This window comes from Macaca mulatta, chromosome 19 (assembly GCF_049350105.2).
Source record: "Macaca mulatta isolate MMU2019108-1 chromosome 19, T2T-MMU8v2.0, whole genome shotgun sequence".
In the NCBI taxonomy this organism is placed as follows: Eukaryota; Metazoa; Chordata; class Mammalia; order Primates; family Cercopithecidae; genus Macaca; species Macaca mulatta.
This window is the reverse complement of record NC_133424.1, coordinates 2,843,492-2,871,104: the sequence shown is the minus strand read 5'-3', so window position 1 is coordinate 2,871,104 and position 27,613 is coordinate 2,843,492. Positions and strand designations below refer to the sequence as shown.

Here is a 27,613-nt window from a genome sequence, read left to right as displayed (position 1 = left end):
AGGATGGTCTTGATCTCCTGACCTCGTGATCTGCCCACCTCGGACTCCCAAAGTGCTGGGATTACAAGCGTGAACCACGGTGCACGGCCACTGTGTCATTTCAAAGGAACCAGTTGGCCCCATCTCTACTAAAAATACAAAAATTAGCCGGGCGTGGTGATGTGGCCTGTAATCCCAGCTGCTTGGGAGGCTGAGGCAGAGAATTGTTTGAACTTGGGAGGCAGAGGTTACAGTGAACTGAGATCACACCACTGCACTCCAGCCTGGGGGACAGAGTGAGACGCGTCTGAAGAAAAAAAAGCTGGCCTTGTCATATTTTGACCACAGAATGGTAACCCTGAAAACGGATCTTGATAGGTGCATATGTAGGTGGAGTCTTGGGAGTTTCCTCAAGAAAATCTCTCCCCGAGAGCAGGTTTGTGATATCAAGAGAAGGTTTGTTTCCCCGAGTGCTGAGATAGGAGCCGGGGGGATGCCGTGTTTTAGTGAGAACTGCGGGAGTGAAGAGCTGGGGCAGAGTCCAGGGGAGCGCGGGGGCAGCTGCCAGCTGAAGTTGGAGAGGGGCCCACGGGAGCTGTTCCTGGGCCTTTCCCCTCAGTTGTTGGGGAAAAGGACCCCAAATGGAAGCAGGCTGTCCGAGGACCCCATCCTGCGGGGCGCGTCTTCCGCCTGTTCCGTGCCAGGCCCAGCAGCACCGTCTCTGTGGACTGGGAGCTGCCAGTGATGGGTGGGGGCAGCCCTGGTTTTAGGCCTGGCTCTGCTCTTGCACCCGTGGTGGCCCTTCCCCACACTTGCAGTGACTTGTGACAAGTGCCTCTGTCCCAGGAGGTGCCAGGAAACTCGATTGATTCCCACACAGAGTGCTTCAGTTTGTGGCTTAGACCTCCCTGTCCCCAGCCCTGCCCATCCAGGAGGAGCCAAGAAACTTAGTTGATTCCCGCCCACAGAGTGTTTCAGCCTGTGCCTCAGACCTCACTGTTGCCCGGCATGCCCACCCAGGAGGAGCCAAGGAACTCAGCTGATTGCCACACACACAGCCCTCCAGGCTGTGCCTCACACCTCAGTGTCCCCAGCCGTGCCCATCCCGGCTCCTTTCTTGGTGACAGTGTCTTCCATGGGCTCTAAATTGTTCCTCCTTGTCTGAGTTCAGCTCCAGACCCCTCTGCAGCAGGGGTGATAAGGCACAGCTGCACCCCAAGGGGATATGCCGAGTCCCCCAAGGGGATATGCCGAGTCCTGGGGCGTCCTGGGAGGATTTTGCTCCTGCTGCTCCTGGCGACCCAGGCGTCGGACGTGCCACCCAGGGCATCCTGGCCATGGCCCTTTCTCTGTCGCTTTCCAGGACCTGAGCAGCCCTAGCCAGTACGACACAGGCGTTGCACTGACGGGTCTGTCCTGCTTCGTCACCCCAGACCTTGCCAGAGACCTGGCAAATGACATCATGACACTGGTGAGTTTGTAAGCTTGCCCACCACCCTGCACGTCTGCTCGGGGAAAAACGTGGTCAAAGTGGCATGCCAGGGAAGCTTGGCCGTACGGAAACTGGCCGGGGTCCCTGGTGTGTGGCCTACCTGAGATGGGAACCAAATCACTGTCAGCTGGTGGGGCAGCTCTTGGGCTGCTTTGATTCCTGCGTGTCTTGAGTTTATGTTTGAAATCATCCTGCCAAGAGGAGGAGCAGGGTCTCCCTGATGGGCCAGGCCCGGTGGGGGATGTTTGCCCCAAGGTCTGACAGTGGCTCCTGTCTGAGCTGCCAGTGGGCTTCTGTGTGGTCCTCTTTCCTCCATCACGGACCGCAGCTGGACTCCTCCCTGCCACTCCGCTTGTCAAAGGCTACATCCCCGGCTGTGACAGTCTAAAATCTGAGAAGCCCTTGGAAATTTTGGCCCCAGAAACATCTGTTTTGTGCCTGACTTAATCTCCAGCTCATGAGGGAGACCTTTGTTCCTTTTCATTTAAAAAACAGCAGCCAGATTAACAGTGTGGAAGGGCGTGGTTTCCTCCCTGGGAAGCGCTGTCCCTTCATGGCTGCCTGTCCTCCCGGAGGTGTCTAGATCGTGGCTGATGGGCGCTGTCCCTTCATGGCTGCCTGTCCTCCCGGAGGTGTCTAGATCGTGGCAGATGGGTGCTGTCCCTGCGTGGCTGCCTGTCCTCCCGGAGGTGTCTAGATCGTGGCTGATGGGCGCTGTCCCCGCGTGGCTGCCTCTCTGCCCAGCAGTGTAGTCTAGATCGTGGCTGATGGGTGCTGTCCCCACGTGGCTGCCTGTCGGCCCGGAGGTGTCTAGATCGTGGCTGACGGGTGCTGTCCCCGCGTGGCTGCCTGTCGGCCCGGAGGTGTCTAGATCGTGGCTGATGGGTGCTGTCCCCGCGTGGCTGCCTGTCGGCCCGGAGGTGTCTAGATCGTGGCTGATGGGTGCTGTCCCCGCGTGGCTGCCTGTCGGCCCGGAGGTGTCTAGGTCGTGGCTGATGGGTGCTGTCCCCGCGTGGCTGCCTGTCGGCCCGGAGGTGTCTAGATCGTGGCTGATGGGTGCTGTCCCCGCGTGGCTGCCTCTCTGCCCGGCAGTGTCTACATTGTGGCTGATGGTCTTGGAGATTGTCAGCACAGCCTGCTGAGCTTCTAGATCAGGGATCAGCGGGCTGCGGCCCAGGGCCAAATCCAGCCGGCTGCGCCTTCTTTCCATGTGTCATGTCGTCTCCAGTGGCCTTGGCTATGAAGGGCACAGCCGCGTGGTCACGACAGAGGCCGTCTGGCCCACGAAGCTGAAAACACTGACTCTGGCCTTCACAGAGTGCCGGCTCCTCTACAGTAAAGCAGTGGGGAGCCCGTGAGCGGGCGGATGTCAGCGCCCCATCATGGGGTGGCTCTGTCAGGCCCAGGCAGTTCAGGGCAGCTCCCTGGGCCTGATAGATGGGAGGGCTCCTGCCGGGGAACTTGAGCAGCTGCAGGGCACAGCCGTGGGGAGCTGGGCTGTAGGCTGTGTTCCCAGCATGACTTTCCTGTCCAGCCTTCCTCCTCCCACTGTGGGACCCAGGACCCTGGGGCAGGAGGCCACTCAGGAGAAGGGCTCAGTCTGGAGGGCAGGCCTGAGTCGGGGCACAGGGAGGCCGGCGTCCGTGCCATCTAAGATGCTGCTCTCTGGCCTCTGGGGCTGGTGTGCAGCCGCAGCCTCGGGCTGGAGGACGTCTTCTCCCTGTGGAGGAGGGTGACGGGGAGAGGCGTGAGCAGGGATGAGGCGCAGAAAACCTGTGTAGGCTGAAACCCGCTGCCCCGCAGATGTCGCACACCAAGCCCTACATCAGGAAGAAGGCCGTGCTGATCATGTACAAGGTGTTCCTGAAGTACCCTGAGTCGCTGCGCCCCGCCTTTCCCCGGCTGAAGGAGAAGCTGGAGGACCCCGACCCTGGTTTGTGGATTTCAGTTAAACTTCAGGCTTGGGGGTGGGGGTTCAGCCGGTACCCTGGGAAGATGTGGTGGTGTGTTTTGGGGGGTGCTGTGGGGAGCAGTGGAGGGCTCCGTCCAGGAGCATGCCGGCTGGAGGTGGCTGGGCCTCCCCTCGCTGGGGCAGCCGGGAGGGAGGTGCTGGAGGTGGGGGCAGTAAGATCTCATGTGGCAGCTGGTGAGCCTGGTGTATCCCTGAGCAGAGGTGTACGCCCCACCCCGCCGGCCCGTCGTAGGACCAGCGCTGCCACGGGGCGCCTTCCGCAGGGCAGGGGATGATCTAGACCATATGTCCCTCACAGGAGCTGCCTCCACCTCACGTGACTGTTGTGTATTTGTGACGTGGTGACTGTGGGACATGGCTTCAAATTCAGTTTCACTGAGTTTCCCTGGGCTGCGTGTGGGAAGCCTCTGGCGTGTGGCAGGCGTGGTTTGGTGGACTCCAAAGCCAGCCCACAGGAATCCCGAGGCCCTGCGTGTAGGAGGGGAGACCCCAGCTCTAAGCATGGGACCCGATGGGCGAGCTTCTCCCTGGAGTGCTGGCCACAGGCGCAGCAGGAAGGCTCCCTGAGCCCCGATGGCTGGGCAGCTGTTTCTGGAGCCCTTCTTGCCGAAACCCCCACTCAGAAGGCCACTGTCAGGCTGTCCTGAGCATGGTGATGCTCGGGCGCACTTGTGCCTGGCAACAGTGCTGAGCAATGCTTTCTCAGCGCCGGGAGCTGGCTGCTGTGGCCTGTTCCCTGGAGGAACAGGCCTGTAGCTGCTATCCCTGTCACCAGGAGGAGGTGGCAGAGCCAGGGCCATGTTGAGTGAGAGCTGCCGCAGGCCCCAGAACTTCCTCGCAGACCAGGAAGACAGGAGGATGGTTTTCTAAGCAGAAGGGCAGGCATGCTCATGAGGACCACTTGTTCCCCAGGGGTTCAGTCTGCTGCCGTCAACGTCATCTGCGAGCTGGCCAGACGGAACCCTAAGAACTACCTGTCCCTGGCCCCGCTCTTCTTCAAGCTGATGACGTCCTCCACCAACAACTGGGTCCTCATCAAGATCATCAAGCTGGCAAGTACTGCCCAGGGATGCGGCCTCCTCACCCTGCATGGTGCATTCCCTGCGGGAGACTGAGGCCCTGCTGTCCCCGCAGTTTGGTGCTCTGACTCCTTTGGAGCCTCGGCTGGGCAAGAAGCTCATCGAGCCCCTCACCAACCTCATCCACAGGTGAGTGGAGACCATGCGCGGCAGGGCGGGCGGGCTCCACAGGGTCCAGTGTCGGAGCGGCGGGGCGGGCGGGCTCCACAGGGTCCAGTGTCGGAGTGGCAGGGGTGGGCCAGCTCCACGGGGTCCATTGCGGGAGCGGTGGGGTGGGCTGGCTCCATGGGGTCCAGTGCTGGAGCAGCTGGCAGCCCGGCCCCAGCGGGGTACAGCAGGAGTTGGGCGTGAAGCAGCTGAAAGATGGAAGGCTGTTATGTTCAGCAGACTCTGTCCTAGAGTGGAAGCCTGTGGTGGCGTTCCTGGCCACTGGACTCTTCTCCATGCTGTAGAGACATTTGCGGCGTTCGGGTTTTCCTCACGGGTCTCAGCACTGAAAGGTTGTGAAATGGGACGGTATGTCAGGAGCCTTTTCAGGCCAGGCTGCCTTTGGTTGCTAGAAGAGGACACTTTAATTCCTCAGGCCAAGTGCTGAGGAGGAGCCAGGACCACCCCCAGCCCCCACTGCAGGGAAGGGGAGGGTGGAGTGGGCCACAGGCAGAGTCGTCATCGCCGTGACTTTCAGATGCGGTCATGTGTTACTTAGCAACAAGGACACGTTCACAGAAGGATGTCATTAGGATGATTCACCGTGTGAACGGCGTAGCGTGCGCTCACACGCACCTTGCTGGTGAAGCTCACCACATTGCTAGGCTACGTGGCACGGACGTCTCCTGGGCCGCGGCCCTGCCCCACAGGCAACTGTAAAGCTGTACGCAGCTGCAACTCTGTGGCGAGTATCTGTGTGTGAACACGTCGAAACAGAGAAAAGGGCTGGGAGCTGTGGCTCACGCCTGTAATCCCAGCACTTTGGGAGGCCGAGGCGAGTAGATCACTTGAGGTCGGGAGTTCAAGACCAGTCTAGGCAACATGGTGAAACCCCGTCTCTACCTAAAAGATACAAAAATTAGCCAGGTGTGCTGGTACATGCCTGTAATCCAGCTGCACGGGAGGCTGAGGCAGGAGAATCGCTTGAACCCGAGAGACGGAGGTTGCAGTGAGCCGAGATCACAGCAGTGCACTCCAACCTGGGCAACAGAGTGAGACTCCATTTCAAAAAAAAAAGAAAAAAAGGCTGGGCACAGCGACTCATGCCTGTAATCCCAGCACTTTGGGAGGCCGAGGCGGGTGGATCATGAGGTCAGGAGATCGAGACCATCCTGGCTAACACAGTGAAACCCTGTCTCCACTAAAAATACTAAAACAAAGTTAGCTGGGCGTGGTGGTGGGTGCCTGTAGTCCCATCTACTCGGGAGGCTAAGGCGGGAGAATGGCGTGAACCCAGGAGGCAGAGCTTGCAGTGAGCCAAGATCGTTCCACTGCACTCCAGCCTGGACGACAGAGCGAGACTCCATCTCAAAAACAAAACAAACAAAAACCCTAGTAAGGATGCAGTAGGAAGGTGGTATTGCCATCTCACGGGTTCATGGGCTCATGGGCCGCCGGGGGTGCATGGTCTGTCCCTGCCCGGATGCTGTCATGGGCCCGCAGCTGCAGTGGGATTTCTCACAAGCCCTTTCTGGGAAGGTGAGATGATGAGCAGCCAAGCACCATAGGCCTTGGAGAGCAGGGCGTGGGCTCCTTCCTGGGGGCTCGCTCCCTGGGCTGTGGGGCTGAGGCCGTCTCCAGCTGAGCCGCTGGCATTGGGTCACCGTGTCTGATGAGGCCCCCAGTCCTCATGCCGCTTCCCTGTGTTCCTTTCCTTAGCACGTCTGCCATGTCCCTCCTCTACGAATGTGTGAACACCGTGATTGCAGGTGAGAACTGGCACTCTCCCCATCTGGAAGGTCTGGCACTGTCAGGCTGGGGTCTCGGGTGGGGACAGGAGGGCACCAGGTCTGGTGTCCCCGAGCGCCACCCGTGCTGGTGCTGCGAAGGAAAGCTGGCTGGGAGTGTCCCCGAGCACCACCCGTGCTGGTGCTGCGAAGGAAAGCTGGCTGGGAGTGTCCCCGAGCGCCACCTGTGCTGGTGCTGCGAAGGAAAGCTGGCTGGGAGTGTCCCCGAGCGCCACCTGTGCTGGTGCTGCGAAGGAAAGCTGGCTGGGAGTGTCCCCGAGCGCCACCCGTGCTGGCGCTGCGAAGGAAAGCTGGCTGGGAGTGTCCCCGAGCGCCACCCCTGCTGGCGCTGAGAAGGAAAGCTGGCTGGGAGGCCGCCCCAAGCCTCTGCTCTCGAGGTGGCCACGCACCTGCCTGGTCCTCCGCCGCCCTTGGTGCTGGGAGTTTGCTGCTTCAGCTGCTCGGTAGCCCAGCCACTCTGGAGTCCCCTTGGGTGTGAAAGATGCATTTGCAGAAGAAGCCTCTCCTCCTCCCTGCTTCCACAGATGCTCAGGGCCTCCCAGCAGCTCGCACACAAAGCTGCGTTTTTTCTGGGACTTTTAAGCACTCCTGAGACAGCACGTTGTTTCACCCGTGGGTACTTAAGCAGCAGCATCTACCACAAAAATATTTTCTAAGGCAGAGTCAGAACCCACGCCTCCGGCCGGGCCAGGGCACCAGGGCCAACGCCCCGTGTCCCCGGTGGTCTCAGCCGGGCTCCTCCAAGTCGGCCAAAGCCTGAGGGGCATTGGGCGGTGCACTTCCTTATGGTTGATAAAGCAGAAGCTTCTCGCCAGGTATGAGGGCCCAGCTATTCAGGAGGCCAAGGCAAGAGCATCACTTGAGCCCGGGAGTTCCAGGCTACAGACAGAGCCAGACCCCGCCTCTCTTGAGGCTGGTGTGCAGTGGTGCAATCATAGCTCACTGCAGCCTTGACCTCCCGGGTTTAAGCGGTCCTCTTGCCTCTACAGGTGCATGCCACCCCACCCAGGTCATTTTTTGAATTTTTGGTGGAGACAGGGTCTCACTGTGTTGCCCAGGCTGGTCTTGAACTCCTGGGCTCAAGCCATCCTCCTGCCTTGGCCTCTCAAAGTGATGGGATTACAGGCCTCAGATACTGCACTCAGCCAGCACCTCATCTCGTTTGTTTTTTGTTTTTTTCTAGCTTTACTTAGGTATAGTTGACTATTTAATTTTTTTTTTTTTTTTTTTTTTTTTTTTTTGAGACGGAGTCTCGCTCTGTCGCCCAGGCTGGAGTGCAGTGGCTGGATCTCAGCTCACTGCAAGCTCCGCCTCCCGGGTTCACGCCATTCTCCGGCCTCAGCCTCCCGAGTAGCTGGGACTACAGGCGCCCGCCACCGCGCCCGGCTAGTTTTTTGTATTTTTTAGTAGAGACGGGGTTTCACCGTGTTAGCCAGGATGGTCTCGATCTCTTGACCTCGTGATCCGCCCGTCTCGGCCTCCCAAAGTGCTGGGATTACAGGCTTGAGCCACCGCGCCCGGCCTTTTTTTTTTTTTTTTTTTTTTGAGACAGAGTCTTGCTCTGTCGCCCAGGCTGGAGTGCAGTGGTGCAATCTCGGCTCACTGCAAGCACCGCCTCCCGAGTTTACGCCATTCTCCTGCCTCACTCTCCCGATTAGCTGGGACTACAGGCGCCCGCCACCACGCCCGGCTAATTTTTTTTTGTATTTTTAGTACAGATGGCGTTTCACCATGTTAGCCAGGATGGTCTTGATCTCCAGACCTTGTGATCCGCCTGCCCCAGCCTCCCAAAGTGTTGGGATTACAGGCTTGAGCCATCGCTCCCGGCTCCTTAAAATGGTATATTTTTAAGGTACACCACTTGATTGTGAAAAAGTTAGCACAATTCAGATAATTAACACATCTACATTTGTTTTTTTTTCTTTCCTTTTTTTTTTTATTTTTGAGATGGAGTCTCGCTCTGTCACCCAGGCTGGAGTGCAATGGCACGACCTCAGCTTACTGCAACCTCTGCCTCCCGGGTTCAAGCAATTATCCTGCCTCAGCCTCCTGAGTAGCACGCGCCACCATGCCTGGCTAAGTTTTATATTTTTAGTCGAGACAGAGTTTCACCATGTTGGTCAGGCTAGTCTCGAACTCCTGACCTCATGGTCTGCTTGCCTTGGCCTCTCAAAGTGCTGGGATTACAGGAATGAGCCACCGTGCCCGACCCTCTTTTTATTTTTTTGAGAGTCTCACACTGTTGCCCAGGCTGGAATCCAGTGACGCAGTCTCCACTCACTGCAACCTCCGTCTCCCAGATTCAAGCAGTTCTCCTGCCTCAGCCTCCCGAGTAGCTGGGATTACAAGCACGCACCACCACGCCCGGCTAATTTTTGTAATTTTAGTAGAGATGGGGTTTCACCATGTTGGCCAGGCTGGTCTTGAATTCCTGACCTCAGGTAATCCACCGCCTTGACCTCCCAAAGTGCTGGGAATACGGGCATGAGCCACTGCACCCAGCCTACATTTCTTTTTAAAATAAATTTGTTCCTACCTGGATAATCTGTATACCTGTTTTAAGACAAAAAAAATTACCATCTACTTTTATATTCAAATAACGCTCCTGGCCGGGTGTGATGGCTCACGCCTGTAATCCCAGCACTTTGGGAGGCTGAGGGAGGTGGATCACCTGAGGTCAAGAGTTCAAGACCAGCCTGGCAACAATGGTGAAACCCCGTCTGTACCTAAAAAATACAAAAGTTAGCTAGGGGTGGTGTCAGGCGCCTGTAATCCCAGCTACTCAGGAGGCTGAGGCAGGAGAATCGCTTGAACCCAGGAGGCGGAGGTTGCAGTGAGCTGACATTGCGCCATTGCGCTCCAGCCTGGGCAACAAGAGCGAAATGCCTTCTCAAAAAACAAAACAAAAAAAACCATTCCTACAAAGATTGGGTGTGGCATTTCTGAAATCTTGCATGCGTGAATATGCATTTATTTTGCCACATTTCTTCATTCATATTTACATTTATATGTACATTTTCCACCCAGGGTTATTCATGTCCAGATGTTCATATTTTTTGTATTAAAAAAATTATTTCAATAGTTTTTGGGGAACAGGTGGTATTTGGTTATAGGGATCAGTTCTTTAGTGGTGATTTCTGAGATTTATGTGCAGTAACACCAAGCGGTGTACACCGCACCCAATGTGCGGTCTTTTTTTGTTTTGTTTTGTTTTTGTTTTTGTTTTTGTTTTTTTTTGAGACGGAGTCTCGCTCTGTCGCCCAGGCTGGAGTGCAGTGGCGCGATCTTGGCTCACTGCAAGCTCCGCCTCCTGGGTTTACGCCATTCTCCTGCCTCAGCCTCCTGAGTAGCTGGGACTATAGGCACCCGCCACCGCGCCCGGCTAATTTTTTGTATTTTTAGTAGAGACGGGGTTTCACCGTGGTCTCGATCTCCTGACCTTGTGATCCGCCCGCCTCGGCCTCCCAAAGTGCTGGGATTACAGGCGTGAGCCACCGCGCCCGGCCCAATGTGCGGTCTTTTATCACTCACCCCAACCCTTCCCCCAAGTCCCTGGAGTCCATTAGATCATTCTTTTTTTCGGGGATGCGGGGGGGCAGTTGCAGAGTTTCTCTTTTATTGCCCAGGCTGGAGTGCAGTGGCACAGTCTCGGCTCACCGCAACCTCCACCTCCCAGGTTTCAAGTGATTCTCCTGCCTCAGCCTCCCAAGTAGCTGGGATTACAGGCACGCACCACCACTTCCGGCTTATTTTTGTATTTTTAGTAGAGACTGGGTTTCTCCATGTTGGCCAGGCTGGTCTCGAACTCCTGCCCTCAGGTGATCTGCCTGCCTCAGCCTCCCAAAATGCTGGGATTACAGGCGTGAGCCACTGTGCCTGGCCTAGATCATTGTTATGCTTTTGCGTCCTCATAGCTTAGCTTCGAAGAACCCACGTCTTAAAAAGAAAAACACACACAGACACACACACAGTCTCACACACACACACACACACACACACACACACTCACACTCCCCTGTATGCCTGCATTCCATGCCACTGGCTTGTTGGAAAACAAGTCTCTGTTCCTGCATGTGCCTGGCGGTTCCTTGGCTGCATGTGTTTCTTTTAAAGCTGTTAGAACCAGGGCTCTGATGGTCAGCTTCTCGCTGCCTGCCTATCCCTGCCCAAAGGACACAGCAGAGTCAGCAAAGGGGAACAGCTCAGGGGATGTTGGGGAGGCCAGGCCCAGCTTCTAGAGCCTTCTTTCAGTAAAGTCCTACAGGATGTACTTCATCCCCCAGCAGTGAGCTGTGATGATCGTTCGTGAAGTGTCACCATGGAGGCTCCCAGAGACCCAGTGCCTGGGTTCCTACAGGGTCTGGTCCTGTGGCCTCGGGGCCAGGATTCCAGACTCCAGAGGGAAGCAGGGGTTGCAAGTAAACCACAGTGTTTGCAGGAACAGCTAAGGCCTGGGAGCTGTCCTGTCAGTGAGGGTGGGGGCCCCTGCAGGTTCCTGACCTCAGGCCTGCAGTGGAGCTAGATTTTTGCAAACACAGTTGGGATGCGCGGTCCCAAACCCAGTGGCATTTCTGTCCTTACTCCCATCCCTGCTCCCCGGGAGGGGATGCTGGCGCCCCATGGCCCTGAGTGAGTTTCGGCACTGGCCATGGTGCTGACCACGGTGCTGACCAGGTTGTCTGTTGCAGTGCTCATCTCCCTGTCCTCTGGCATGCCCAACCACAGCGCCAGCATCCAGGTACGTCCCGCACAGGGCAGGGCCCGTGGGGTCCCACACTGCGGAGGCCACGCCTTTCCACGGGCGGGAGCTTGCCCACCCTGTGACCAAGGTGCTGGCCCCCCCACGCCATCCTTGGGGCTTGGGAGGGCATGGCCGCGTCCGGTGTGCACTACCGGCCCGAGCCTGCTTGGGCTCCCCGTTGTGTGTCTGTGGGGTAGACGCGTGGGGCACTGAGGAGTGGGGTAGTGCGCTTGTGGGAAGCAGGGCCTCCTTTGTCCCCAGTGCCCCATGTGGGGGCCCTGCTTGTTTCCCTCCTGGGCTCTGATTGCTGGGTGGGGCTGACCCCAGTCCTTAGGCCAGGTTAAGGTTGAATCTGGAGGGCTCCTGGGACTCACCCTTGGTTTAGAGGAATTAACCAGCCTTGTTTTTTTCTTTTTTTCAGCTTTGTGTTCAGAAATTAAGGATATTGATCGAGGACTCCGATCAGAACTGTGAGTCGTCCCCTCCCCAGTGCTGTCATTTGCGTGTCCCCCCCTCTGTGAAGTTAGGGGTCCTCCCAGCGTGAGGAGGAAGTGGACGTGGCGTCTGCGACCCCAGCTCTCTCGCTGATGTATGACACTTGCTTCAGAGGCACCCCTCTGCCATTGCCCTGCGGCGCCTTTGCACCCCGACCTGTCTGTGTGGGGAGGCTGGGAAACACCAGCTCCCACTGAGCCCCAGTCCCAGGAGGGATGTAGGGGGCGTGGCAGTGACCCCCACTGGGGAGACCCTGGCAGTTGGACAGATGCCAGTCACTGAGCACCTTGGTCCGAGATTTCTGGATATTTCAGCCTCTGCATGTTTCTGCAGGGATGCTGAGGCTTTGTGTTGTGAGATGGAGCAGCGTACAGCGCCCTTGCCTAAGTGCCTGCCCGTGTGTGGGTGCCCCTGTGCTGCTCTGCTGAGGAATTAGAATTAATGGCCCCTGCCGGGCGCGGTGGCTGAAGCCTGTAATCCCAGCACTTTGGGAGGCCGAGACGGGTGGACCACGAGGTCAGGAGATCGAGACCATCTTGGCTGACACTGTGAAACCCCGTCTCTACTAAAAACTACAAAAAACTAGCCGGGCGAGGTGGCAGGCGCCTGTAGTCCCAGCTACTCGGGAGGCTGAGGCAGGAGAATGGCGTGAACCCGGGAGGCGGAGCTTGCAGTGAGCTGAGATCCGGCCACTGCACTCCAGCCTGGGTGGCAGAGCGAGACTCCGTCTCAAAAAAAAAAAAAAAAAAAAAAAAGAATTAATGGCCCCTGCCTGGTACCTGGTACCTGGGTGGTGTTTTGGACGCTCATTTTGAAGCCAGATCTTTTTGTTCAGAGTAGGAGTTGGCAAACTCGCCTGCAACAGCCCAGATAGTGGAGTCGCCCCTGTTAAGGTTTTGGGTACCCCCATCACAGTCCAAAAATAGGCAAGGACCGCACAGTCGGGTATTCCGAGAGACCACGATGACATACCTCTCATGACTGTGTGTTTTATGATTGTTCTGTTCTTAGTTGCTGTTAGTTGTTTATCTCTTACTGGGCCTAATTTACACACTGAACTTCGCCATAGGCACAGATGTGTCGGAAGAACACCCACACGCGGGTCTCAGTACTGCCCACCATGTCAGGCTTCCACTGGGGGCCATGGGCCCGTCCCCCGCGGCGAGGTGGGGACTGCTGTGTTTTCTCCGTGGACCTCACGCTGTCTGTCTCTGCTCGGTGCTGCCCTGTGGCCTGACAGCTGCCGTAGATGGCAGTGTATGAACGGGTTCGGCTGTGTGCCCTGTGGCTGGAGCGTCCCTGGTTTAGGTTGTGGCATCTGTGCCTCATGCTCAGCCACCCTTAGCTCTCCATGAGCTAGTTTGGGCTAGTCGGGTGAACAGTGAGTGTTGGGTACGGGTGAGACCCTGCCCCGGGCTGAGGGTGCCTGATGCTGCTGGAAAGTCTTCTCTGCGTTCTTCCCTGTGCTGGCTGGGTGGGAGAGGAAAGCCGACAGCAGCTACTACAGCGTGGTAGTAGGTAGGGGAGGCCTTCCCGAGGGAGCCGGCATGGGGCAGCCTGCACCCCGGCTCCCAGTGTGGGGGCTCTGCTGGGGCGACATCCCTCGTGTGAGCTCCAGCTGGGGGTGTCACTCTGTCCGCCCCCGGCTCCAGCTGCGGGTGTCACTCTGTCCGCCCCCGGGTTGCCAAGGCCAGGCAGCCTCCTGAGGTGGAGACTTGGCCCGGAGAGCCTTGGGCCCTGCCTGCACCTTGCTGCCTATGTCCATCCCAGTGACCTGGCTCTGGCCTCTCTCTGCAGTGAAGTACCTGGGGCTGCTGGCCATGTCCAAGATCCTGAAGACCCACCCTAAGTCCGTGCAGTCCCACAAGGACCTCATCCTGCAGTGCCTGGATGACAAGGACGAGTCCATCCGGCTGCGGGCCCTCGACCTGCTCTATGGGATGGTGCGTGCCCTCTGCCCGCCCGCCCGCCTTAGTGCTCTCGGGGACGTTAAGTGTCAGGTGCAGAGCCACGTGGAACGTATGGAGTCCCCTCACATTCGGCCATCAGCTAGTGTGGTGGGGCAGGGCAGAGGGGCGCCAGCCTCATCCATGCCTGTCTTCCAAGGCCTGTGTGGACACGGGGCCAGGGCCAAGCCCACAAGTGTCTTTGAGGGCGTGTGTGGAGGGGGCGGGGCCAAGCCCATAGAACAGACCATGCTGGGCCAGTTGTTGCTCCCTGGCTGGGGGCTGAGTGCCTCTAACCCAGCCCATGTCGCAGGGGCCTGCTGCCTCCCTGGGGTCGATCTGTGAATCTGGGTCCGCCTGTGTCCCGTGGATTCTGTCTCAGAAGCAGGTGTTGGGTGTCTCACCAAGCAGGCCCCAGGCCGGGTCCACCCTCACCACTGTCCCTACGCTCTTGCCCAGGTGTCCAAGAAGAACCTGATGGAGATCGTGAAGAAGCTGATGACCCACGTGGACAAGGCAGAGGGCACCACCTACCGAGATGAGCTGCTCACCAAGATCATCGACATCTGCAGCCAGTCCAACTACCAGTACATCACCAACTTCGAGTGGTGCGTCCCGCTCCCAGGGGCGCGGCTGGGGGTTCTGCGCTGCTGCTCACTCACCCCCTCTGCCCGCAGGTACATCAGCATCCTGGTGGAGCTGACCCGGCTGGAGGGCACGCGGCACGGCCACCTCATCGCTGCCCAGATGCTGGACGTGGCCATCCGTGTGAAGGCCATCCGCAAGTTCGCCGTCTCCCAGATGTCCGCGCTGCTCGACAGCGCACACCTGCTGGCCAGCAGCACCCAGCGGAACGGGATCTGCGAGGTGCTCTACGCTGCTGCCTGGATCTGCGGGGAGTTCTCAGAGTGAGTGACGCTGGGCTTCCGGGCTGGCAGCTTCTCCAAGCTTCAGAGGGGTAGGGGCCAGGGACGTGCCTGGCAGATCTTTCCCGCTGTCTCCCATCGCCCTCTGTCCCAGCCCACAGGTCCGTGGGTTTCCAGCAGCTGTCCCCGACAATGGTCGGACCCATCCCCCCTTTACAGAGGCGAGTCTGTGCCGCCCTGTCTGCTCTCTGCCCTCGGGCATCTGTGGAGCTCCCAGGAGATTGTAGATCCCGTGGGCACCAGGACTGGGAGGTGGGAGGATCCATGGGGTGGGCTGCAGATAGGGGGCTGGCCCTGGGCGTCTGCAAGACTCAGTCCCAGCTGGGCGAGTGGCGGCCCCTCTGAGCGCTGCTTGCCATAGGTGGGGTGGGAGCTCCATGTGGCATTTAGGTGGCCCGGGGAGGCATCTGCTCAGCCCCAGCCTGCCCACGCCAGGCCCCTCTGGGAGCACAGGGGTCTCAGTGCCAGGTTCCAGGTGGGCCGCAGGGATGGGTCTTATCGAAACTGCTCCTGCCATCTCCAGGAGCGTCAGATTCTCTCTAGCCGAGAGGACAGATCACAGCCACTGCTGGGCAGGCTTGGGTCACGGGGCCTGCTTGGAGGTGGGAATGTGTTGCTGAGACTCACGGTTCTCACAGCAGTCTGGATTTCCAGGCTCTCTTGGAAATTCATGAGATTTGCCACTATGCCTCATTGCCCCGGGCCCTGCAGCAGCACCACTAGCCGCTACCTTCACCCGTTACTGCCACAGCAAGCGCTTCTCACCCTGGGCCTGTGCCAGCTCAGGAGGGCGCCCTGAGCTGGGATGCCAAAAGGGTCCCCAGCCAGCCTGCATCCCGGAGACGAGCGCTTCTGTCATTTTCTTTTCTTCCCCTCACCCCGAGACAGAGTCTTGCTGTCTCCCAAGCTTTGCCCCGGCTGGAGTACAGTGGCGCAATCTCAGCTCACTGTAACGTCTGCCTCCCGGGTTCAAGCAATTCTCCTGCCTCAGCCTCCCGAGTAGCTGGGATCCCAGGCACCTGCCACCAAGGCCGGCTAATTTTTTTGTATTTTCATTAGAGACGGGGTTTCACCATGTTGGCCAGGCTGATCTCGATCTCTTATTTCTGAGATAGAGTCTTGCTCTGTCTGTCGCCCAGGCTGGAGTACAGTGGCGCTATCTCGGCTCACTGCAAGCTCCGCCTCCCGGATTCACACCATTCACCTGCCTCAGCCTCCCGAGTAGCTGGGACTACAGGCGACCGCCAACACGCCTGGCTAATTTTTTGTATTTTTTTTTTTTATTATTATACTTTAAGTTCTAGGATACATGTGCATAACATGCAGGTTTGTTACATATGTATGCTTGTGCCATGTTGGTGTGCTGCACCCATCAACTTGTCAGCACCCATCAACTCGTCATTTACATCAGGTATAACTCCCAATGCAATCCCTCCCAATTTTTTGTAGTTTTAATAGAGACGGGATTTAACCGCGTTAGCCAGGATGGTCTCGATCTCCTGACCTTGTGATCTGCCTGCCTTGGCCTCCCAAAGTGCTGGGATTACAGGCGTGAGCCACTGCACCTGGCCTCATTTTTTGTATTTTTAGTGGAAGTAGTCTTTCACCATGTTGGCCAGGCTGGTCTCAAACTCCTGACCTCATGATCTGCCTGCCTTGGCCTCCCACACTGCTGGGATTATAGGTGAGTGCCCGGCCACTTCTATTATTTTCTTGGTGGGAGAAAAGTGGACTAGAAACATATCCAAGTCCCAAGACATTGTGTCAGATGTGAGTGAGGCACACCCCCAGGCCCCAGTGTCCCACAGATCAGGGTCTCCCGGCTCCGTCTCCTCCCTGCCCGTCCTGCTCATCTTCCCAGGGCCAACTGCACAGTCGACCCCATTGTCCTTTTTCCTCTTCTGACCTGTCCTCCGCTCAGTGGCTCTGTCATCTCCACATCTCTGTCTTGTTCGTGTTATGGGCTATGGATGGCCCCTGGTTTCTTCTACTTCGTGTCTCAGCCCCCGGAGACAGCTCAGGGAATGGGAAAGGCCCAGAGTCACCTCGTTTGTGACAAGCCCAGGCCTCCCAGGTCCTCACCTGTTGGAGAGGAGCCCTGGGGCGGGCATCCTGGGGACTCACGGCGTTTCCTGTCCTCAGGCATCTGCAGGAACCGCACCACACTCTGGAGGCCATGCTACGGCCCAAAGTCACCACGCTGCCAGGCCACATCCAGGCCGTGTATGTGCAGAACGTGGTCAAGCTGTACGCCAACATCCTGCAGCAGAAGGAGCAGGCCGGGGAGGCAGAGGGCGCCCAGGCCGTCACCCAACTCATGGTGGACCGGCTGCCCCAGTTTGTGCAGAGCGCAGACCTGGAGGTGCAGGAGCGGGTAAGGCTGCACTCAGCGTTGGGCCAAGCCTCAGGGAGCCCTCAGTGCCTTTCTGTCCAGCGGCGGCCAGGTTGACGGGGCCTCCCTTCCTCTTCTGAAGCCACTCACTGAGATTCCTTTGTTGCCACTTGTGCCAGCTGGGGTTTGGGGTTAGTCAGTGGGACCTTTAGGTCAGTGGGACTGGGCAGGTCTCTGGGGTGCTGGGTATGTGGGGGTGCTGCTCCTGGCCATAGGAAGAGCCTGTTTCACATGCGGCGAGACAGCAGGTGTGAGAGCCTGGGGCTGGCTGTGGCTCTTTCTGGTGCCCTGCAGGTGACGTGGGTTCTGGGTTGAGCAGACTGTACACCTGTGCCAGCTGGTGCCCACCAGTTCCCAGGTCTCTGTTTTTCTGTTTGTTGTTTTGTTTTGTTTGAGATGGAATTTCCCTCCTTTGCCCAGGCTGGAGTGAAGTGATGTGATCTCGGCTCACGACAACCTCCGCCCCCTGGGTTCAAGGGGTTCTCCTGCCTCAGCCTCGCAAGTAGCTGGGATTGCAGGCACCCACCACCACACCCGGCTAATTTTTGTATTTTTATTAAAGACGGAGTTTCACCTTGTTGGCCAGGTCAAACTCCTGACCTCAGATGATCCTCCCACCTCAGCCTCCCAAAGTGCAAGGATTACAGATGTGAAACATTGCGTCTGGTCATCTGTGAGAGAGATCGGGAGCGGCATCAGCCCATCCAGTGGCTGAGGAGACCCAGCGTCAAGGCTGCATGGGGTGTGGCCCCGGGCTTCTCTGAGCAGTGGCATTATCTGGGGGCTGGCCATGATCCTTGGCCCATGGTCACTCTTGGAGCTGCCCAGCCTGGCTGTGTCTGAGTTGCAGCCAGCACAGAGGCAGGGAGCCCGCAGGGGCCGAACAAGGTGGTGCTTCTGGTGTCGGGGCACAGGCCTTATGGGAGGCATTTCTGCAGTGGGCAAAGCTCCCTGTTGTGCCCCCATCTCTGTTCTGTTTGTGGACTGGTCTTTTCCGCCGCTGCTTGTCAAGGATGACAATGGAGATGGCATGAAGGCTGGGCTCTCTGTGGGTACCTGGCTGTGCCAGAGGGCCCGCACGTCACTGTGCCAGGGGCTTAGCCACCCAGTGTCCCTGAGGGTGGCCAAATGGCCTTCCGGGCAGGTGCCAGCGGTGACTCCTGCGTCCCCCGCAGGCGTCCTGCATCCTGCAGCTGGTCAAGCATATCCAGAAGCTTCAGGCCAAGGACGTGCCCGTGGCGGAGGAGGTCAGCACTCTCTTTGCTGGGGAGCTGAACCCAGTGGCCCCCAAGGCCCAGAAGAAGGTTCCAGTCCCTGAAGGGTAAGGATACGGGGGTGGGGGCATTGCAACCACAGCCTTGACGTGGTCGCCTGATGCCTGGAGGCACAGAGGGGGCTACTGCAGCCCTCAACAGCCAGGAGGGTGTGGGGCTGATTGGAGGCCTGGGGCGGGCGCCCCTCGCTGGACTCACCGGGGCTCTCTCTGCTTCTGGGACCTGGCTGGAACCTGGGGATGCTCCCTGGGAGGTGGGCCTGCTCCACCCTTGCCTTCAAGCTCTGAGGCAGCCTGAACCTGCCGTGAGGGCCCCACTGTGACCCTGCTGTAGCCTTCCTGGGTCTCTGCATCCTCTCTAAGGGGCAGTGACACCTGCCTCGCTGGCCCTGTGTGGGTAGCAGGCACCACTGTTTGGGGTCTCACATGGCCAGGCACGTGGTGAGCCTGCTCAGGGTGGGCGCCTGCAGGCGCGTGCTCGGTCACACACACTGCCTTGTGTGACCCTCCTGTCCGGCACAGCCTGGACCTAGACGCCTGGATCAACGAGCCACTCTCGGACAGCGAGTCAGAGGACGAGAGGCCCAGGGCCGTCTTCCACGAGGAAGAGCAGCGGCGCCCCAAGCACCGGCCGTCCGAGGCAGACGAGGAAGAGCTGGCTCGGGTGAGCCGTTGGGTGCCCCTGGTGGGCCTTCGCCTCCTCCCTCCTGTCCCAGGGAGTCTTTGAGGCTCCTGAGTCCGGTGCTTGGTTCTGTTGGCTCAAGATTGTGCACCGCCGCCCTCCAGGACGCCCCAAGTGGGTATTTCATGTTATGGTTGAGTTTCATTGAGCTTCACTGAAATGGGGAGCATCTTGGTCAGGCGCGGTGCCTCATGCCTGTAATCCCAGCACTTTGGGAGGCCAAGGTGGGCATATCATGAGGTCAAGAGATCAAGACCATCCTGGCCAACATAGTGAAGCCCTGTGTCTACGAAAAATACAAAAATTGGCTGGGTGCAGTGGCTCACGCCTGTAATCCCAGCACTTTGGGAGGCTGAGGCGGGCGAATCACAAGGTCAGGAGATCGAGACCATCCTGGTTTCAGTGAAACCCCGTCTCTACAAAAAATACAAAAAATTAGCCGGGCGTGGTGGCGGGTACCTGTAGCCCCAGCTACTGGGGAGGCTGAGGTAGGAGAATTGCATGAACTCGGGAGGCAGAGCTTGCAGTGAGCTGAGATCGCGCCACTGCACTCCAGCCTGGGCGACAGAGTGAGACTCCATCTCAAAAAAAATAAAATAAAATACAAAAATTAGCTGGGTGCGGTGGCGGGCACCTGTAATCCCAGCTACTCAGGAGACTGAGGCAATAGAATTGCTTGAACCGGCCGGGCGCAGTGGCTCAAGCCTGTAATCCCAGCACTTTGGGAGGCCGAGACGGGCGGATCACGAGGTCAGGAGATCGAGACCATCCTGGCTAGCACGGTGAAACCCCGTCTCTACTAAAAAATACAAAAAAATTAGCCAGGCAAGGTGGCGGGCGCCTGTAGTCCCAACTACTCGGGAGGCTGAGGCAGGAGAATGGTGTAAACCTGGGAGGCGGAGCTTTCAGTGAGCTGAGATCTGGCCACTGCACTCCCGCCTGGGCGACAGAGCGAGACTCCGTCTCAAAAAAAAAAAAAAAAAAGAATTGCTTGAACCCGGGAGGCAAAGGTTGCAGTGAGATCATGCCATTGTACTCCTGCAGCCTGGGTGACAGAGTAAGACTCCATTTCAAAAAAAAAAAAGACATGGGGGACAGCTTCTCTAGATCCAGGAGCCCCCCTGAGGAGAACTCCATTAACCCGACCTGCAGCTGGGGGCGTGTGGGTGCCTGTGTGGGGCCCTTCCCTGACCCTGCCATAGCTGCTGTAAGACACTGCAGACACGTGCAGCCCACCCAGACCAGAAGCTGGGGAAGGTGAAGGAGGCCCCTGGACCCCATCCTCCCGAGGCAGATGCAGCCCCTGTGCCCCGTGTGGGGCTCCACCTCGCCCTGCTCACCTGTGCAGAGAGGGGAGCCCCTCCAGCAGTCCTCTCCTTTCATCCTACACCGACAGAGGGAATGCCCATGGTGGGCTGCGTGCGGGCCTTTGTGCTCCTGCATCCTCCAGGCCGTGCTTTCAGGCAGCCCTGGCAATCAGGAGGCCCTGTCCCGAGCTCAGCAGCCCCAGCCCGTCTGAGCTGCTCATCAGTAGCCGGGTAGCCCAGGCAGGTCAGCGGCCTCCGTGGGTCCTGGTCCTGACCCTGGCAGTGGAGGCATGTGTGTCCCTGCGTCCCAGAGGGTTAGCGATTCCTTTTCTCCAATATGCGCTCTTCCCAATTGCGGGCCTTGGTTTCCCTATTAGTAAAAGCTCAGTAGTGAAAATAGCCAAAGATCCAGCCTTCCCTGGTTGGGTGGCTGGTAGTGGACGTCCATAGAGAGGTATCCTGCCCGCTCGCTTGAGCTCATGCCAAGTCGTGTCCCGCAGCGCCGAGAGGCCCGGAAGCAGGAGCAGGCCAACAACCCCTTCTACATCAAGAGCTCGCCGTCGCCACAGAAGGTGAGGCCCGTCCCCGGCTGCCTGTCCCTCAGCACCCTCTACCCTCACCACCCATGCCCTGTGGCGTCCTTCTGAGTTTCAGGTTCCTTCTGGAAGATCCTGGGAGTGGAGCTGGGGCCACACAGTGACTGTGCGGAGCCTTTGAGGGGCGGGTGCCTCCCTGTGGGCCCCATTCGTTTGAGCCTCCAGCCAGGGGCCTGTTCCGTGTGCACGGCAGCCCAGCTGATGTCCAGCCCTGACCTCACGGTCGTGGGCAACCTGCTGCCTCACTCTGGGCTTGAAGCCGCATTACTTTTCTCATTTGAGGAGAAAACAGAATATTCAGGTAGAAAAAGTGGATGAGGATTTGCTACTCCCTGTGCAGTAGGCCTGCAGGGTCACTCGCGTGATGAGCTTTCCAGCCCTCACTGTCTTTAAAGTCGGTTCCGGCCGGGCGCGGTGGCTCAAGCCTGTAATCCCAGCACTTTGGGAGGCCGAGACGGGCGGATCACGAGGTCAGGAGTTCGAGACCATCCTGGCTAACACGGTGAAACCCCGTCTCTACTAAAAAATACAAAAAACTAGCCGGGCGAGGTGGTGGGCGCCTGTAGTCCCAGCTACTCGGGAGGCTGAGGCAGGAGAATGGCGTAAAAACCCGGGAGGCAGAGCTTGCAGTGAGCTGAGATCCGGCCACTGCACTCCAGCCTGGGCGACACAGCGAGACTCCGTCTCAAAAAAAAAAAAAGAGTCGGTTTCTCCAGATGCTCACAGTGCTCCTCGTGGCCCAGAGCCCTGGCAGGACCCCTGGCTCCTGAGGATGTCAGTGCTGTGTCACGCCCCCTGTGTCCCTGAGGCTTGTCCTGCCCGTGTGTCACCCCTCAGTGCGCCAGTAACACCTGGATGTTGCTTTCGCAGCGGTACCAGGACGCCCCGGGCGTGGAACACATTCCCGTGGTGCAGATCGACCTCTCCGTCCCGTTGAAGGTTCCAGGCAAGTGTCTCCCGTGTGTCAGCGCCACATTTGTCACATGGGCTGTAGGCCGCTCCTGCTGCCCTCCCCTTGAGCCCCTGGGACCCGGTGCTGAGTGCCTGCCCGCTGCCGGCCCCCAGGGCTGCCCATGTCGGACCAGTACGTGAAGCTGGAGGAGGAGCGGCGGCACCGGCAGAAGCTGGAGAAGGACAAGAGGAGGAAAAAGAGGAAGGAGAAGGAGAAGAAGGGCAAGCGCCGCCACAGCTCGCTGCCCACGGAGAGCGACGAGGACATTGCCCCTGCCCAGCAGGTGGACATTGTCACGGAGGAGATGCCTGAGGTCAGCCTCGCTGGAGGGCCCGGCCCGGGAATGTCTGTCTGTCCGCACGTGTGTGTCCTGGGGCCATGCACAGCGTCATCTCCCCGTGGTCTTCCTTGGTGGCCAGGATGAGGCCCTGCCCCAGAGAGCCTAGGAGGAGAGGCGCCTCTGTCCTTGAGCGCACGTCCCCACGCACCCACCCCGGGGCCAGCAGCTTCAGAGGCAGATGCAGGTTGGCTGCGTCCTGGGGCCCAGCCGCCCTTGGTGCCTGGATGCTGAACGGAGCCTCTGGTGGAGCCATGTCACTGCCCGCATGTGCGTGTGGCCTGTGTGGGCGTGGCCATGACCATGACTGTCTCAGGCAGTCCCATTGCGTCCGAGATACATGGGGTTCCACCAGGCCACGGGCGCGGGTTCCACTGATGGTGTTCACCTCTTCCTGTCAGAACGCTCTGCCCAGCGACGAGGATGACAAAGACCCCAATGATCCCTACAGGGCTCTGGACATTGACCTGGATAAGTGAGTGCACAGGGGTTCAGGATGAGGCTGGAGGCCACAGGTGGTTGCTTCCCTTCCTCTCGTCCTCCCGGGCGGGGCCGGGCTCTGCAGGGTGGACAGGCTGGGACGGGGTGCAGGCGGGCGTTCCCCAGACCATGTCCTCACTGCACTGCTTTTGGTTGGCCCTCCCAACCAAGACCCTAAGCGTGGGCTCTGAAGTCTCCAGGCCTGGGGTGCTCAGAAGGTCCCCATGCCTCGACAGACTCTCCCGTGAGAGCCTGCAGCAGGCCGTGTTGGGCAGATCCACGTCGGACCATGGCTGGGGCCAGGGGCTGGAGGAGCAGGTCCCGCGCTGCCACATGCTTGGACACAGCATGTACTGGTGGTCCTGGGGGGTGGCCAGTGGTGCTGATGTGCGACCCGGTCATTCCCCTTTCCAGGCCCTTAGCCGACAGCGAGAAGCTGCCTATTCAGAAACACAGAAACGCCGAGACCTCAAAATCCCCCGAGAAGGACGTTCCCGTGGTAGAAAAGAAGAGCAAGAAACCCAAGAAGAAAGAGAAAAAGCACAAAGAGAAAGAGAGAGACAAGGAGAAGAAGAAGCAGAAGGAGAAGAAGGTAAAGCTAGTGCCCAGGGTAGCATCCTTCTCCATTCCCCTCTCTTGCCCTGAACTCCCAGACAGCCTGGGGACAGCAGTGAGCTCAGGGGAAATGGCTGTGAGTCTGAGGCAGCGAGCGCCAGCCGCCTCGCCCTGTGCCCTGGCGGAGGGAGGACGCGTGGCTTCCGAGGGGAGTTGGCTGTGCGCTTGCCTCAGGGGAGACTGAGGAGGAGCCGACAATCCGACAGGTGAGCCGTGTCCTCACCTGTGTTGGGGAGCCGTGGTCAGAGCTCAGTGTGGTCCAGATGCCCCTGGTGTGCAGCTGTCTCTGCAGCGTCTGTGTGCACATGTTCACAGAGAGGAAGAAATGGGTTCAGAGGAGCGCGTGTTCGCAGGCCTGGGGCCGTGCACACCCACGTCAGGGGCCCAGGCAGACATACGGGCCGCCAGGGGCCTTCTGACCACTGGAATGGTGCATGCCCACCCACAGATATGTCCCTGGCCCTCTTCTGGCAGCGAAAGCCAGAGCCAGCAGGGCTGGCTGAGGACATCACCATCAGCTCCTGGATTCCCAGGCTCTGCAAGGCCCAGCTGGTCCAGGGCCCTGGGGGCAGCAAGGGCAGCTGGTCCCTGCTGTCCCCTGCTGTCCCCGGCGCCTCTTCCTAGGACCATGCACTGCGTTTGCTGACAGCCTGTCTTGTGGTTTCAGGCTGAGGACCTGGACTTCTGGCTGTCCACCACCCCACCACCTGCCCCCGCCCCCGCCCCTGCTCCATCCACGGTAAGAGACCGGCAGCTGGCCACTGCCGGCCTTCGTGTCTCCAGAGGTCATACCTGGCACTCAGGGAAGAGCCCTGGGGTCTCCTGAGGCCCCGTGCTCTCGCAGTCACTCTCGCAGCACTGAGTGGGGCCGGGGTCGTGCTCCCACGTACCAGTGGGCCAAGCAGGGGCCAGGGGAAGGGGAGGATGGCCAGGGCCTCTGCGCCCACAGGCTCCCTGTCACTCAGAGGGCACTGTGGCCTCTCAGGCAGGGGTGAGGGTGAGCTGAGGGTGTGCGGCATGGAGGCTGCCTGGAGTGAAGTGGAGTGGGGCCCCTCATTGCCCAGCATGAGCCCTGAGCCCTGGCTCCCTGCAGGAGGAGCTCAGTGTGAACGCTGTCACTACCCCGAAGCACGAGTGTGAAGACGCCAAGACGGAGGCGCAGGACGAGGAGGACAACGCTGAGGGGCAAGACCAGGACAAGGTGAGGCTGTCACTCCCCAGTGGCTGTGGAGGGCTGCATGCGCCCCAGCATCCCAATGTGGGGCCGGACAGCTTCCGCCACCCAGATCCCAGGGCAGCCCTGCTCTCGCCTTTGCATCGGACTTCTCACGGGCCTTTTGTTGTGGTCGTGGTCTTTTGTTTTTTAATTTTTTTTATTTTTATTTTTATTTTTATTTTTATTTTTATTTATTTATTTATTTATTTATTTTTTTTTTTTTTTTGAGACGGAGTCTTGCTCTGTAGCCCAGGCTGGAGTGCAGTGGTGCGATCTCGGCTCACTGCAGGCTCCGCCTCCCGGGTTCACGCCATTCTCCTGCCTCAGCCTCCAGAGTAGCTGGGACTACAGGCGCCCGCCACCTCGCCCGGCTAATTTTTTGTATCTTTTAGTAGAGACGGGGTTTCACCGTGTTAGCCAGGATGGTCTCGATCTCCTGACCTCGTGATCCGCCCGTCTCGGCCTCCCAAAGTGCTGGGATTACAGGCTTGAGCCACCGCGCCCGGCCGTCTTTTGTTTTTTTAATAATCTCCATATTCACACATGGTTCATAAGTCTAATAGAGTTTATTCATTTAAAATATGTATACGGTGGTTTTCCGTATATATACAGCGTTGTGCAACCATCATCACCTCTGTCTAGTTCCGGAACTTTCCTTTTTTTTTTTTTTTGAGACGGAGTCTCGCTCTGTCGCCCAGGCTGGAGTGCAGTGGCGGGATCTCAGCTCACTGCAAGCTCCGCCTCCCAGGTTCACGCCATTCTCCTGCCTCAGCCTCCCGAGTAGCTGGGACTACAGGCGCCGCCACCTCGCCCGGCTGGTTTTTTGTATTATTTTTTTAGTAGAGACGGGGTTTCGCCGTGTTAGCCAGGATGGTGTCGATCTCCTGACCTCGTGATCCGCCCGTCTCGGCCTCCCAAAGTGCTGGGATTACAGGCTTGAGCCACCGCGCCCGGCCTAGTTCCGGAACTTTCCATCACCTCTAAAGAAACTCCATTCCCACCAGCCGTTACTCCCCATTCCCTTCCCAGCCCTGGCACCCACGCATCCTTCCTGTCTCTGTGGATCAGTGTGTCCTGGACATTTCACAGAAATGGGGTCATACACTGTGTGGTCTTTTGTGTGTGGCGTGTCACTGAGTGTGATGTCCTCAAGGTGCATCCACACTATGGCTTGGGTCAGAGCCTGGTTCCTGTTCATGGCTGGGTCGTGTTCTGGTGCGTGGACAGGCCGCCCTCTGCTGACCCCGTTCCTCCACGGACGGGCCACGCTGTGCCGGCCCACTCGTCTGTTGATAGCCACTTGGGCCGCTTCCACTTTGTGGCCACACAGTGTGCTGCTTCGAACATTTGTGCAGTGTGCATGGACGTGTGTGTGCCCTCTCGGGTGTGTGCGTGGGTGTGGAGTTGCTGCATCAAGCGTGGCGTCCTCACCGGTTGACCATCCATGGCTCCCTGGTCGGCAGGGACTGTTCCCTGAGCTGCTTTGGCGCTTGCCGCCTGCCGCCAGCCAGGGATGGCCCCAGCCTCTGCTGGGCTGGGTCTGGCCTGAGCTCATCCCGGTAGGCCTGAGGCGTGGCTGGTCCTGCCATCCCACCCAGACACGTGGGCCCCTCAGCCTGAGCAGCCCAGCCTGTGGCCCCGACCTCGCATTGTGAGGGGGGCGCGCTGGAGCAGCTTGGGAACTGAACCTGACCCTCCTCCTGCTCCAGAAATCTCCCAAGCATAAGAAGAAGAAGCACAAGAAGGAGAAGGAGGAGCGCACCAAAGGCAAGAAGAAGTCCAAGAAGCAGCCCCTGGGCAGCGAGGAGGCGGAGGCGGCGGGGGAGCCGGTGCAGAACGGCGCAGCAGAGGAGGAGCCGCTCCCGGTGAGGGGTACTTCAGCGCCCCCGCCCCGTGCCAGGGTTCCTGGCGGGCTGCGGGCTGCTCCCCACTCCTGCGGCCTCCATGCGGGAGAGAACAGCAGATTCTTGAAGAAGCTGAGCCTGGCGGGAGCAGGGACCTGGCCCTGGCCTGCAGCCCCACATTCGGCACCCCCGCAGTGGGCTGTGTGGGAGACAGGCATCCCTCGCAGGCCCCTTTGAAGCCCCTCACCCCAAGCGTTCTTGGAGTCGTGGCATTTGACCTAGGGTATTGGGCTGCACTGGAGTCTTCGTTAGGACGGAGCTCGAGGCCCCCGAGGCTGATGGGCCTTTTCTCTTTCCAGCCTGAGTCCAGCTACTCCCTCCTCGCTGAAAATTCCTATGTTAAAATGGTGAGCTGCTCCCCGGGGCAGGGTGGGCCAGCCCTTGCTCTTTGGCATGGGATTGCACAGAACCGGGGCAGCCCCCACAGCTCCCAGATGTTGGTGTACCCAGGGCCTGTGATCCCTGGCAGGGCATTGCTTGGGCAGCGCCTCTGGCTTGGGTAAGGTTAGAGACATGCCCTGAGCTGGCAGGAGGGCCCCCGCCATGCACTCAAAGAGCAACCACAGGAGGCGCCTGGCTGCAGCTGGGGGTCGCCTCTCCCCGTGCCTTCCTGTGCCCGTGGGACCCGTGCTGCCTCTGTGGTCACTGAGAGACAGGCAGCTGTGCCTGCCCTGCTTACATTGGCCATGCCCTGCAGACCTGTGACATCCGGGGCAGTCTGCAGGAGGACAGTCAGGTTACTGTGGCCATCGTGCTGGAGAACCGGAGCAGCAGCATCCTCAAGGGCATGGAGCTCAGCGTGCTGGACTCACTCAATGCCAGGATGGCCCGGCCGCAGGGCTCCTCCGTCCATGATGGTGTCCCCGTGCCTTTCCAGCTGCCCCCGGGTGAGCCCTGCCCCACTCACGGCCTCTCCTGGGGATTGTGGGAGCACGGTGGCAGCTGGTGGCTGCCCGGATCCACTGGTTCTTGTTGCTTCCTCCTCACGTTCCCTTGGTCCCCAGGCTGCACCTCAGTGCCTCCTCAGTGTCGGGGTCTCGCTGCAGCTCTCTGAGAAGTGTGATGGCCTCGGATAGACCTGGCTAGAGCCCCAAGGGCTGGGCTGGGGGCTGGGGCCTTCCTGGGTTCCACGGCTCCAGTGGCCGAGTCTGTCCTCTGAAACAGGGATGGGACCAGGTCCAGGCCAAACTGGGGACTCCACTAGCCTCTTGTTTCTGCTCCTGTCCCCTGGTGCTCCCTTGGGGGCTGAGCTCAGATTCCTAATCAGCCATCGA

The 27,613-nt window shown here is 59.0% G+C and overlaps 1 protein-coding gene and 1 long non-coding RNA gene across 19 annotated transcripts in view; both read left to right on the top strand.

Moving 5' to 3' along the window:
* The window catches only part of LOC144336972 (uncharacterized), a 102,762-nt gene that overhangs the window by 32,029 nt on the left and 43,120 nt on the right, over positions 1-27,613 (top strand). The gene's annotated exons all lie outside the window — the stretch shown is intronic.
* AP3D1 (adaptor related protein complex 3 subunit delta 1) overlaps positions 1-27,613 on the top strand; it is a 59,918-nt gene that overhangs the window by 21,865 nt on the left and 10,440 nt on the right. For 6 of the 18 annotated variants that reach the window (XR_013409436.1, XM_077978927.1, XM_015122402.3 and 3 more), the window contains exons 5-27: positions 1,343-1,450; positions 3,275-3,404; positions 4,356-4,495; positions 4,578-4,651; positions 6,389-6,438; positions 11,166-11,215; positions 11,640-11,688; positions 13,511-13,656; positions 14,119-14,267; positions 14,337-14,567; positions 16,728-16,959; positions 18,153-18,298; positions 18,773-18,914; positions 20,740-20,811; positions 21,706-21,781; positions 21,901-22,100; positions 22,526-22,599; positions 23,019-23,196; positions 23,887-23,958; positions 24,313-24,420; positions 26,145-26,300; positions 26,639-26,686; positions 27,037-27,226. Coding sequence is in view for 13 of the 18 variants with exons in the window: in XM_077978927.1 (XP_077835053.1) it covers positions 1,343-1,450; positions 3,275-3,404; positions 4,356-4,495; positions 4,578-4,651; positions 6,389-6,438; positions 11,166-11,215; positions 11,640-11,688; positions 13,511-13,656; positions 14,119-14,267; positions 14,337-14,567; positions 16,728-16,959; positions 18,153-18,298; positions 18,773-18,914; positions 20,740-20,811; positions 21,706-21,781; positions 21,901-22,100; positions 22,526-22,599; positions 23,019-23,196; positions 23,887-23,958; positions 24,313-24,420; positions 26,145-26,300; positions 26,639-26,686; positions 27,037-27,226 (2,821 nt within the window). In the remaining 5 variants the exon portion in view is untranslated. Of the gene's footprint in view, positions 1-1,304; positions 1,483-3,252; positions 3,409-4,355; positions 4,496-4,577; positions 4,652-6,388; positions 6,439-11,165; positions 11,241-11,616; positions 11,689-13,510; positions 13,688-14,077; positions 14,268-14,336; positions 14,568-16,727; positions 16,960-18,152; positions 18,299-18,772; positions 18,915-20,739; positions 20,812-21,705; positions 21,782-21,900; positions 22,101-22,525; positions 22,600-23,018; positions 23,197-23,886; positions 23,959-24,312; positions 24,421-26,144; positions 26,329-26,604; positions 26,687-26,999; positions 27,227-27,613 lie in introns of all 18 variants that reach the window. The other 12 variants (XM_077978930.1, XM_077978931.1, XR_013409441.1 and 9 more) reach the window with 11 other exon arrangements.